This window comes from Pseudopipra pipra, chromosome W (genome assembly GCF_036250125.1).
Source record: "Pseudopipra pipra isolate bDixPip1 chromosome W, bDixPip1.hap1, whole genome shotgun sequence".
In the NCBI taxonomy this organism is placed as follows: Eukaryota; Metazoa; Chordata; class Aves; order Passeriformes; family Pipridae; genus Pseudopipra; species Pseudopipra pipra.
Window position 1 is genome coordinate 17,610,546 of NC_087580.1, and position 13,318 is coordinate 17,623,863.

General features: G+C 50.8%; 1 protein-coding gene across 1 annotated transcript in view; it reads right to left on the reverse strand.

The window, feature by feature from the left end:
* LOC135404888 (uncharacterized) overlaps positions 1-13,318 on the reverse strand; it is a 41,793-nt gene that overhangs the window by 9,760 nt on the left and 18,715 nt on the right. Inside the window, exon 2 of the mRNA XM_064639615.1 lies at positions 3,174-3,252. Coding sequence (XP_064495685.1) covers positions 3,174-3,252 — 79 coding nt within the window. The remainder of the gene's footprint in view (positions 1-3,173; positions 3,253-13,318) is intronic.

Here is a 13,318-nt window from a genome sequence, read left to right on the forward strand (position 1 = left end):
GGTTCAGGGGGTGGGTTCCAGGCCCCAGGTGTGGGTCAGGGGGTGGGTTCCAGGCCCCAGGTGTGGGTCAGGGGGTGGGTTCCAGGCCCCAGGTGTGGGTCAGGGGGTGGGTTCCAGGCCCCCCGTGTGCTTTGCCCACAGATCAGTCACACACAGAGCTCTTGCCCATAGAGCTGCTTTGGGGAGGGCTTTGCTCAGGGAACTGTGTTTGTCAAACCCAATGGTCAGTGCTGGAGAAAGTGAAGTGTTTGGGGAGTGTGTGTTACTGGGAGTGTGTGTTATAGTATTAGAATCCTGTCTGACTCGGGGATGCCCATAATAGATATAAAAAAGGAAAATTCACTTGCTGTAGAGTGTTAAATGCAATAGTTTGTTCCTGTGTGCATTTTAAAGCATTTGGTGCACATTAAATATTTGAAGGAAGGTAAATTGCCACAGCAGCTGTTAAGCTGGGATTGTGTGTTCAGAGCATTCTTTAGTGTCAGCTTTGGTGTTTGTAAGGGTTGGATTTGTGTTAATTGTGCCGATATTCAATTAGTGATTAGTGAATTAGAGATTCAGTTTGTGGATTATAATACGTTTTTTCAGTTGCTGTTGTTTTGTCAGAGAAAAGAGAAGTGAACTGAAATCTCTAGATTTGTTCTTTGAACTGAGCAATAGTCAGGGTTTGGGAAGGTGTGGTTTGATGCCAGGGAGCAGCAGCAGCTGGGGAGGTTCCTCCAGCTGCAGGGGAAGGAGGCAGAAATGGTCCCAGTGAGAGAGGAGCAGAGGAAAGGATTTGGGTTTGGAAAGCTTTGGAGGGTTTAGTGTGAGAGCAGGGATTTGGAATGTGCGTGGGGAAGGGACAAACAGGAGCTGCCACAGCCTGGACTCCCCCCAGGGCTCCCGGCCAGGCAGGAAGGCTCCTGCCCTTGGAAGGTGTGTGGGGGCCCAGAGGTGTCATCCCCAGCTGAACCTCTGCTCCATGGACACTGGGGAGGGAGAACATGGATTTCTTGGGAGATCCTGGAGTGGCGTGTTGGGTTTGAAAGAGGAGGAAAGGACAATTTAGTCAGAAATGATTCCTGTTGTTGGTGGCACAGGGCAAAAGGAAAATGGGCCTTTCTTTCAACCATTAAAATTTGGAATTGGTAAATGGGTGTTGGCCCTTCAAATTCTTTCTGTGCCTGACTGTGCTGTACCATTCCTAGGCAAGAGATGTATTTAGTGAGTTAAATGACATTTGAAAAAGGAAAAATCCAAGTTTTTCGGTGCAGCTGCTCTGTCATTCCTGGGTTTTGGTGTCATTGTGTCACTCAGGGATCCTGAGGAGGGTGAAGCCCTTCTGTGCAGGACATGGAGATGGTCCCTGGCCTGTCCAAATGCATTAAATGCTGCTGCTGAAGGAGCCCCCCCAGTGATTTTATCTGCATTGACCCCCTGGAGCCCACGGGCACCTGCTCCTGCCTGGACAGAAACCAGGAGTTTCCTTGGACTGGTGTCCCCCAGGAAGGACGTTTTCCCCCCTGTTTCTGAGGCTTTTAATAGTCTTTGATCAATAAATATTTCTCCATGTGATTTCTCCTTGTGGTGTCTTCTTGAAGCCTGAAGCAAGCAGAGGAGGGGATGCCAAAGATCCGCCCTCCCCTCTCTATTGTCACTCTGCACCCCCCAGGCCCTTCCTCTGCAGTGTCCTGTCTCCCTGGACATCCCCCCTGGAACTTGTGCCCTTCCCTGCTGGCACGGGTGGGCACACCCCCCATCCCAGTCATGTTCCCAAGCACTGCCAGGGCCACCTGGGTGACCAGCGGGACATGAGTGGGGGTGGCTTGTGAGAGAGTCCCCAAAGGCTCCCTGTCCCCAGAGAGCAGAGCCACAGGGACCAGGGCAGGTCCCCCAGCAGGTCCCACTGCAAATGGCCCAGTTTGTGCTCCAGGGAGGAGGTTTTATCACAAGCAGGGGTTTCCAGGGCTGCCTCGTGCGCAGACACCTGGGGGCCATTTTGTTTGGAAAGCTGAGGAGCCATTTTGTGGTCAGGGACTGGTGGGCTGCTTGTGGTTCTGCTTAAAGTTCCTGATTGCTGCTGCTTACAGTCCTGCCTACCTGCTGCTCCACACAGCTCTGTTGGGGTTGCCCATTGCTGCTCATTGTTGCCTACTGCTCCTGACAGTTCTGCTTCCTCACTGCTGCAGTGCCAAGGTGAGCCAGGAAGAACGTGAGGTGGTGGGAGCAGCCTGGGCTCACTGCCAAGGGACCGTGCGGCCGGGGCAGGGAAACAACCTGACAGGGGGATGGGGACAACCAAGGGACTGCAGCAGAAAGCAAAGATGGCCTGTGAAGGAAGAAAAGAGCGAGGCCTGGCATGGGAGGAGCGAGGGAGTGGTTCTGCAAATCGAAGGGTCTTAAAAGGGCTCGTCCCTCCCATCCTGGGGGTGCTGGAACCTGGTCACGAGTTGGGTGCACCCAACGCTGTTAATAAAGTTCTTTGTTTCACTTATTTGGCCATCTCCGAAATTTTAATGAGAGCTATTTCTCCCAGGGCAGGAGAACACACCTTAGTGCCCCCTCACATACATGTGGTGTGAGTGAGAACAGCCCAGGGCAGAAACACCCACCTGCCCGGGGGCCCCAGCAGTGGGTCAGCACCAGGCTGCAAACAGGGCAGGGCAAAACTTGGCCCTGCAGACCCCACAACCGAGGCCAAAGAGAGACCAGCCAGGCCACCACCCCCAGCCCAGCCTATTGCACCTCCGGCCACAAGAGTGGGGACCAAAGCTGTGCTTCTCCTTCCTCCTCTGCACCCAGGAGCCACAGCCCGGGGCACGATCCTGCCCCCAGCAGCACAGACTGCCAGGTCCCTGAGCCCCTGGGGCAGGAGCTCCTCGGGGTGCAGCCCCTGGGCCCTGCAGCACCACAACCTCCTGTAGGGCTGCCCCTGCCTGGGCTCCAACTGCCCAGCACGAGGGAAACCAGGAGCCAGAGAGCAGAGCTGGGGGCCTGCAGAACATCAGCATTTCCTGCCCTGCACAGCCAGGACAGTTTTCCAGAGCTCACTTAAAACAGCCCCTCCAGAACTTTCAGGGTGTTCCACAGGGCCCAGTCAGTCCCAGGATGATCCCAGTCAGTCCCAGGATGACCCCAGTCACTCCTGGTCTCTCCCAGTATATCCCAGTTGCCCCCAGCTGCCCCCCCACCCCGAGCTGCCGTCGGACGCCGCCCCCCAAGATGCTGACGGGGGTCGGGGGCTCCGTGCTGGGGTTCCTCTGCCTGGGCCTGCATGGAATGAAGGGGCCAAGGTGACACTGCAGGGCCTCCTGGAACCAAAGAACCCTGAGACATTTGGGAACCTCCTGCAATCAAGGGACAATTGGGAGCCTGCAGGGCCTCCTGGAAAAAAGGGACCCTGAGACACTGTGGAAACTCCTGGAATCCAGGGGCCTTTGTGACATGGGGGCCTCATGGAACCAAAGGAACCTGGAAACATTTGGGAAGTTGTGGAATCAAGGGACCATTGTGACACTGCAGGGCAGGATGGAATTACAGGCACACTGGGACACTGTGGCAGGACATTCCCCCCTGGAATGGGACCAAGACAATGCCCTATTTGCAAATGTATCAGTGCTGGGCTGAGAGGGGCCCAGGCCAGGCCAGGAGATGTTGGAACCAGTCTGGGTTCAACCCTGAATTAACATCCTGATGGTGAGGCAACCCCTGGAGTCCAAGGGCTGTCAGTCCATCACTTTATACTGTAAAGTTCCAGTCCCCTTTCCCAGGGGCAGGTTCTTCCAACATAACCCTTCTTGGGGTGTATGGTTGGAGATTCCCCCCTTGGCTGGGGAACCCCCCCCAAGGTCAGTCCTCGAGGGTGAGCAAAAGAGATCTCCCCAGGAGCCTTGGTCTGGGGGAGTTACATCAAATGTCAACTTAATAGTTATTCATTTTTTGCCAGCTTTAGTATAATTCCTTCAATTATATTGTACTTATCCTGTACTACCGGTAGTTTTAGTGTTTAGATTGTGTAGTAAATAATTCTGATTAAAATTTTTTGTCTGTTCATCTGTGATAATGATGAGTTCATTTTATATCAATATATCTGATTTTCCATCATTAAAACCTGCAGGACAAAAGTGGTTCAATCACAGCTCTGTAATTCCTTAAATTCCAACCCTTGGCATAATCCGGGGCTGAGATTGGATCCAGCTGCCCCCAGGCTCCTCTCTGAGCAGGAGTTTAGAAAGCCAGGGAGTCCTTTCTGCACCTCGGGACTCAAGGGCAGGACTTCTTTAACGAACTTTGTCTAAGCCTTCCACTGCCACCGGCAACAGGGGGTGACAGGGAAAAGGGAGGGGAAAGGGGAGAAAAGGTGGGAAAAGGGGGTGAGACCCCTTCAGCTGAGCGGTTGAGGGGGTGGGACCCCCAGAGCAGAGCACGGGGAAGCTGTGGTTTGACGGGATGATCAGAAAGGGGTGGGAGAGAAGGGAAAAGGGGTGGGATCCTCAAAACTGAGTGTGAGGGGGGTTGCGACCCCCAGCCTAAGTGGGAGGGGTTGGGAGCCCCCGGTTGAGCACGGAGGGTCTGGAGATTGGGGGGACGTTGGGAAAGAGGAAGGAGAGGGTGGAAGAGGGAGGTGGGACAGAAGGTCGAGGGGTCCCTTTGTGTCCCCCATCACATGAGGCTTGGAGGGATTCCCTGGAGCTCAGGGGGGTCGGATCCACACTGGGGGAGTCCCTGTCCATCCCTGGGGGTCTGATGGGACACGTCACAAGACCCTGTCCTTAAAATGTGGGGCTTTTCTCGTATAAAGTGCTGGACTGTCAGTCAGGTGTGTCCAGGCTGTGCCAGCCCAGCAGCCTTGGAGAAGTTCTCAGGGGTGTCACCTTTGTTCCTTTGCCCGGGGATTTTCCCAGCTCTGCCACATCTTCCCCTCTCTCTCAGGATGTTTCCCTTTGGGATTGAGGAGTCAGGCTGGTTTCAGCATTATTCAACCCAAAAGCAGCGTGACTCCCCTTCTTCATTTCCTGCCGGGGGTTTTGCAAACAGGGCCTTGTTGGAGTTGTTTTACCCCGTTCCAGGCAGAGCATCCTGCTACAGGACCCCCATGGGACCCCCTATGCCCTTTCTCACCCTTTCCCTCACTGTCCCACCTGTTTCCCACCCTCCCTGCAATCCTCTACTCCCCCCACAGCTCGGTTTGGGGGTGGCCCCCTCCCCCCCCCTGCTCAGTTCAAGGTCTCAGCCCCTTCTCACTCACTTTGACGATGCAAAGCTCGTCCCTTTTCCCCCCTCTCCCACCCCTTTCCCATCAGACCCCCAAACTCCAGCTGCCCCAGTTGCTCCCACTAAATCTGGGAGTCCTACCTCCCCCTTTCTCTCAGTTTTGTGGGTCCCACCCCCCTCCTTCTCCATTTGGGGACCCCAGCTGTTCCGATCCGCTTCGATGCAGAGGGGAACCAGGTTCTAAAACACTCCCATAAGCCAGGTTAAGGCACAAACGAGGCCAGATGCTGGATCCCAAAACGAGAATTCCACTTTGTTTTGGAACACAAAAGAGCAGAGAGAAAGAAGGGAGATAGGGCAGTGGGACAAGCTAAGGGGAACTGTTAAAAGCACAGGACAGGAGTTAGCAGCACCAGGAAGTGCCGCTGCCTTGCAAGCTGGTAGATCTCTGCTGGGCTTCTGCCCTGGTCGCCTTGTAGCCTCCGAGGAACAAACCCAACCCGCAGGGGAAGGGGGTGGCAGCAGCTCCCGCAGCAGTCCTGCAACAGCTCCCCACAGTCCCCGGGCACGGCCTTAAATCCCCTCGCCGTGGGACCCCTGGATGCCCCCTGGCCCCTTCACCAGGATCCAAGCAAAGGTCTCCTGGCACCGAGATGGGCCCCGAGTGTCCTTTGGCTGGTTCCCCGGTCTCCAAGCGAGATCCGCCTGGTACACCTTCTCCCATTTTTTGATTGTAACAAGTTTTTCTCTTGTTTGCTCCTCTGCCTGCCTCTGCTGGCTTGCTGGGTGCCTCCTGGGGCTTTTGCAAGGAGCTCGGCTCCTGCAGCAGCCCGGCTGTGGCACCAAGGCTTTGGAACTCTGCTAAGGGAAAAGGTGAAGTTGCTGTTGGGCCAATGTTCCACTGCTATTGCTAAGGGAAAATGTGAAGCTGCGGTGGATGGGGAGGATGTGGAGTTGCCCTGGAACTGGCCCAGTTGAATTAAAGTGCAGGTTGAAGGGTCGGTGCTGTTGCTAAGAGAGCAGCCCTGTTGCCGGGGAGCAGCCAATGGGGAGCTGCCCAGAGGCAGCCAATGGGGAAGCTGCGTGGTGGCGCGAAGGGCCAGCCAATGGGAGAGTGCGATGAAGCCAAGTGTCGCCAATAGCCAGCCAATGGGACCCCGAGCGGACGGGCAGCCAATGAGGAGCTGTGGCCGGGAAGGTGCTGAGGGACTGCGCATGCTCTGGGCCAGTCCCCGTGGGGGGCTTTTCCCAATTGTCCCCTGTTCAACTCCCTTCAGCCTCCAACCCTGATAATTCCTGGCATCCCCCTGTCACTGCAGAGATCCACGTGGGTTCTGCACTTGACCGCCCTGGGGCAGGGGGTGAGCAGGGCATAACCAAGCTCAGGTGTGGACACCTGACATTTCTGGGGGTACCTAGAAGAGAAGCTTTGGGCAAGGTGACTGTGGTTAAACCTGTCTGGCCATCCAGGGACAGCCAAGTTGCTCTCTCACTTTCCCTCCTCAGTCAGACAACAGGAGAAAAGCAGGTGAAGAAATCCTTGGTCAACAGAAAGGGAGATTAACTGGAGAGAGGAAAGCAAAAAGCAAAGGCCACATGCAGAAACCAAGAAAACCCCTGGGAGGCAAGAATTCAGTCCATGGAGAGGTTTCTTTGGAAGACAAATGTATTAATGAAGGACATCCACGTCTGCCCCCTGCCCACCTTCCTTTCTGCCTTCCTTTCTCTCAGTTTATTGCTGATCATGCCATCCCATGGAATGGAATATCCCTTGGGTCAGTCCAGCCCAGCTGTCCCAGCCATGTCCCCTGTGAAACACTTGCCCAGCAGAGCCCATTGGGTGGGGGTGGTTGCAGAGACGCTCCCTGTGGGGCCAGCACTGCCCAGGGACAGCCAAAACCTTGGGCTGGGACCAACAGCGCTGCAGCCACGAGCACCAACCCAGCAGGACAGGGGCTGCTCTGGGCAAAGGGAACTGCAGCCCAGCCACAGCCAGGGCAGGGCTGCTCAGGGGGCTCTGCCAGCCTCTGGTATTCTGGGACTCAATGAAGCTTTTCCTTGGAGAGCTCTTTGAAGGCCCAAGTGAGAGAGAGGCAGAAGTGCAGCTGTCAAATGCAGCAGGATAAACACAGCAGTTCCTGTGAGGAACATTTCTGCCCTCAAGCTGGGCAAGGGCCTGTGAGGTCCCTTCTCTCTGCAGGAGCTGATGGCTCAGCCCGTGACTCAGGGCTGGGCCAGGGGCTCTCCAGCTGCCCCTGCCCTGGCCTGTGACAGCCCAGCACAAGGCCCCTGGCTGGCACAGGCCCTGGGAGATCCCCTGTGCCTGAGGGCCTGGGCTCCCTCCAGCAACGGGGCTTCTCTTTGGGCTGCCCCGTCCCTCGTGCTGAGCACAGGATGGGACAGCAGCAGGCACAGCTGGGCCCTGTCTGTGCCCGCAGCTGAAAGGAGCAGCCTGGGCACAGCACGGGGAGGCTGCTGCTGGCAGGGCACAGCAAAGGGCCCGGGCAGGCTGGGCACTGGCACCCCCTTGAAGGAGAGTGGCACCGGAGGCACCGCCATGTTGCCCCTGCCGTGTGCCGGAAGTGAAGCCGCCACCCCCAGGTTCAGGCATTTCGCCGGGAAGGGGGGAGGATGACTGTGACGGACAAATAGACAGCGAGTCTATAGAGGACACAGAAGAGAATCTGCTAGCTCCCTTTAGCCAGGGCGCTCCACTAACACCCTTTGGCTGCGCAGCGGCCATGAGACCGCTGCAGAACAACCACGCAGCAACATGGACGCAGCAAGCTTACTCCGGCCGTGAGGCGGAAGTGAAAGTGCCTCTTCCGTCACCACCAGTTCAACCAACTCACAACAAATGCACAACAGTTAAAGCATCACTGTGGCTCTCCTACCCAGAAACCAACCCACAGCCCTCACCAGCCTCAGAACAGCTTCTATGCCGAAGATGGCCTGATGGAGGAGGAAGAAGAGATATTGACTCCCTAGAAAGCTTAGCTGAGCTGTGGCAAACTGAACTCAGTGAGACAAGAGAACCAGAAAAAGGACAAGCAGTTTTGAATCCTGCAAAAGAGGAAGAACAGCAAACATGGCTACGGCTACTACTTCAGCTCGAGGAAGAAGATGTAGACTGGGAAAGCACACAGAACATCTGCCTACCCAAGCCCAGACCATCAGCAAAGTCAAAGCTACCAACGTTGAAGTGGACAGCACGTGTACTGACGGCGTTGCTGGCAATGACAGTGGTTGGTTTTGTACTGCGAGAATTTCAGCTGGGACAACACCATCCACCTCCTGACAGAACCAACAACCTAGAGGTAGCATTGCAAAACCCAGCAGACATACAGCTATCAACTACCATGTTTAATTTTCTAAGTCACAGAAGGGCAACTTTACTAATTGACAGATGATCTGCTATTATAAAAAGTTCTTTTGTGTTACAGAGGGTAAGAATAATAATAAGAGGGGCCCCAAATCAAGTATTTACTTCTCACTATTTTAAAATGCTGTTAGACAATATGCCATACACAACATGGAAAGCCAAACTTAAACAAGTAGCAAACAAACAACCAGTTACAATTTCAACTGCAGAAACACATAACTCTTTATACACAGTCACTGCAAGAGCCTTGAGAAAGCAAAACAAACAAAACCTTCATACAACACAAGCCCAAAGATCAGGTAGACATTTAAATAGGAGAAATAGGCCTGGAGCCAGGGTTTTTTCCAAGCTTCAGGGAGCGGGTCAAGAACAATGGAAAAGAAGAAGGGTCAAGCTGAGGAAGATGAGTTGAAGCCCCCTGCCCCATGGAGGAAGATGGGAACTACCCTCCGAAATGGGGAGCCAAGAGAAGCACCTCCCCAAGCTCCGCCTATACTCCACCTATTTTTAATATGTATTGATAGATGTTGTAATCACTTGAATATGCATTTAATCACATCTGAAGATTGTATAAAAATGCTGATTTTGTGTGAAGCCTTTGAGCAAGTTTGTCCAGCGCGAGCTGGCTTGCTCCCAACGTTGAATAAACAAATACCTTGCTGCTTAAAGATAAAAATTCTCTGAGCAGTTTCTTGGACCGATTTTTCGGATTCATTTGGCGACCGCGGCAGGACACCTTCTCCACCCGGCTGCGGAATCCCCTGGAGGACGGGACCCCCTTGGGCGCCCTCGGGTAAGTCTTTTTACCCGAAGGGGCTCCCTTCTTCGGTGGCTTCTTGCGGGGGCTGGACAAGAACACTGCCTATTGATAAAAGGTATTTGTATCTGGTTTCTGGATACCTGTAAGTCGAGGCAGGACGCTCTCCCAGGGGAATATCCCCTCTGGTCTGGTCTGGTCTTCTGGTCTGGTTTTGTTTGTATTTGGCCAAGTATTGTTATTGTGTACCTGATATATCTTGCTTACCTTGAAACATCCAGGAGCACATAGTTAAAGGTATTATCATGCTAAGAGTTGCTATATGAGAGGTAGTGCTGAAGAATTAACTATAAGCACATCACTTTGGATAAGACCTAGAATTAAGATTTGTCAATTTTGCAACTGTTAGTTATATGTATGAGCCTTGTGTAACAGATGTAAGGTTTGCCTCCCCGACAGACAAGGTTGGGTAGAACCAGTATGCATATTGCAGAAAAGAGGGACACTGGAAGCAAGAATGCCCTGAATTAACAGGTGGAAATACAGGCACAGGAGAGGCTGTTGTTGCTTACAGAGTATTGAGTGAAGGGGGGGGCCAGCAGGCCAGTGCTAGGGGACCTGCTTGTAAAAATCAAGCTAGGGGAAGAAAAAGAAGAATTAGATTTTCTAATTGATACCGGGGCTACATTTTCTGTTTTGAATTAATACCTAAAAGTGATAAATATGTTTAAGTTGTGGGTGCCACTGGCCAATCAGAAAAGCTTTCTTCCGAAACCCCTAAAGTTCAAAATTGGAAAACAAATGGGTGTGCATCAGGTTTTGTATTTACCAAATTTATCCAAACTCGTATTGGGCAGAGACTTACTAGAAAATCTGGGAGCTGTAATAGAATTCAAACAAGGTAAAATTGAACTTAAGGTAAAGGAAGAACAATTAATAGCAGCTCTGAGTTTAGCAATGAGCTATGTGGAGCCAAGCCAGGGTAATTCAAATGTCAATCAAATTTTAGATCAGGTATAGCCCGGAGTTTGAGCTATTGAAACACCAGGAAAGCCAAAAAGGGCAGCTCCCATTGAAATAGAATTATGGCCAGGAGCAAACCCAGTAGTTAGGAAGCAATATGCACTGAGGCTGGAAGATAGAAGAGGAATTGAGCCAATAATAGACAACTTTTTGAAATTAAGGTTTTGTAGAGTGTGAATCAGATTGCAACACCCCAATTTTACCAGTCAAAAAGACAAATGGAACACATAGGTTGGCTCAGGATTTAAGAGCAGTAAATAAAATAGCTAAAACATACATGCAGCTGTTGCAAACCTATATACCTTATTAACAATATTAAAAGAAAGTGTAATTTGGTTCACAGTATTAGACTTAAGAGATGCCTTTTTCTGCCTTCCCTAAACACAGCAAAGTCAAAGGATATTTGCCTTCAAGTGGGAAAATCCCACCACAGGAAGGAAAACTCAGCTCATTTGGACAGTGTTACCTTAAGGGTTCAAAAATATTCCCACAATTTTGGGAATTAATTAGCAAAAGAATTAGAACAATGGCAGTCACCACCGGGAAAGGGTGTACTTTTATAATATGTGAATGATCTATTGATTGTTACTGAAAAACAAGAAGAATGTGCCCAATGGACAGTAAACCTCTTAAACTTTATGGACTTAAATGAGTATCGAGTCTCTCAACAGAAAGCACTTCCAGTGCAGAAACAAGTGGTGTACCTGGATTACAAAGTATCTGAAGGACAATGATCACTGGGGACAACAAGAAAGGAAACTGCCAGACACTGAAACCACAGATGGTGAGAAACCTTCAAGCCTTTCTAGGAATGACAGGTTGGTGTTGTTTATAGATATATCAGTATGGGCTAATTGCAAAGCCTTTATATGACCTGCTGAAAATGACTAAGGGCAACCTCATCTGGACCCCCATGTTGCAATGCAGTTTAAATTAGTAGTAGAATGGCTAAGGCTTAGTAGAAGAGTAGGCCTAGAAAGCAACACTCCAAAGTAGCAACCCTGTTTGTGTGTGAAATAGAAACCATAATCAAAGGATCTAGTCAAGCCTGTAAATAACGATTTGTTACCTAGGATGTGGTTAAGGTCTGATAAACAGTTTCTAGGGATTATTAATTGTTATCAGTATGAAGTATGAGCTTGTTTGTAACTGCACCTGGTTTGCTGTGCTGCACCTGGTTTGCTGTGCTGCACCTAGTTTGCTGTGGAAACTGTAACCGTTTTGCCGTGGAAACTGCACATAAACTTGTTTGTGTATAAAAGCTGGATGAAGAGGGAGGGTCTTCGGAATCCTGACTTGGGGCGTTAGCCCGCAGGTTCCCGGGGCCCCGAATAAAGCACCGCATAAACCGGCACTCTGTTGGTTTGTGTTTCTTTTGGATTACGGGCAACAGTTTTCTGGCGACACCAGATTGGGACTCCGGGGGTAGCTGGGCGGCTCACGAGCTGATCCACTCCATGCCGGCAACCAGGTGATTTCTGGGGAGACATCGACCCGTGCCCGACCCTGCACCCGCCGGACCACCCTCTAGGTAAGCCCGGAGGTGCTTTATTCTTTTAGGTTTGTTGGTTGGGAGCCTGCCTATAAGACAGGATAGTGAGTGTCCCGCTGGGTTGGGCTAAAGGTACCTCGGTTGGGAAGCCTAGGCGCTGGTCGTAAGACGTAGCGAAAGCCGCGCTGTACCAGCACTCGCCACTCAGAGGGAGAATTGGCGAGTTGGTTTTGGTTTTGGTATAAGTAATTGGTTTATATTGTTGTGTTATTGTGAATTTGATTTTGAATCCGGATTGTGGTGTGTGTGTGTGTGAGTCAGTATGATGCCGTTTAAAACCTTTAAGGCACTATTTTGTGCAGAAAATGATATCCCTAGCGATTCTCCGCTTGGTTGCTTGTTAAAACATTAGAAGGAAGGAAATTTCGGACAAGAGTTAAGCAAGAAACAATTGATTGATTATTGTAATAATGTATGGCCTCAATATGAGACTGGAGGAATGCAGTGGCCTAGAAATGGTTCATTGACTTTGGAAATTATAACCCCTTTGATGCGATTTTTACGAGAGAATGAAAAGTGGGATGAAATACCATATCTGGATTTGTTTTATTATTTAGAACATAACACTGAGTGGCAAAAGGAATGTGGTATCTTAGTGTTGAAAGAACTGAAACTGGAGGATGATAAATGTAAAAATGTCAAGAGCGGAGTATAATGATATTGAAAGGATTGGATGATAAACATGAGCGGAAAATACGGTTTTCAGAACCAGAGGAGGATGTGTCTTTGTTAGTCTCCCCCAGCATAACTCCAAGTGCGCCCCCGGGAGATAGTCTCCCTTCACGTGAGAGGGCACGGTCACCCTCCATGTCCCCGTTAGAATCGTCCTCGGATGAGGAGGAAAAGAGAAGGGGAGAATGTGATTTTGATAGAACTCCTTTAGCTGAACGAACGCGGAGAGCGCGAAGAGAACGAGGAAGGAGTAGAGAAAGACGGCGGGGGGGGGGAGAGTTGAGGGAAGTTTCGCTTTCACCCCCGAGATTAATGGCCCCTTCGAGGGAAGCAGTTGGAGCAGACGGAGGAAAAGTCATGATGAAAGTTTTTTTTTACCTAATGAGATGTTAATTTGGAAACGGTCAGCTGGGTCTTATAGAGAAAATCCAGAGCAGGTGACTTGTATTATAAAAAATGGTTAGAAAAACTCAAAATCCGGACCGGAATGGTTTACAGGTATTGTTAGATACAATTCTGGATTGACTCTCTAGATGTATTTTATATTGAGAAACAGAAGGTATATTAACGCAGTGCAAAAGAATTCCAGATGTTTCCCTGACTTTCTGCTGTTTAAAAGAATTATTCATCTTTACTGTCATACCTCTCTTATCTTTTTCATATCTTCTATTGTAGTCTTATCTACACGCTGAATGTGTTGGTCCTGCAATAGTTAGTACCTAAATTACTGATTGTT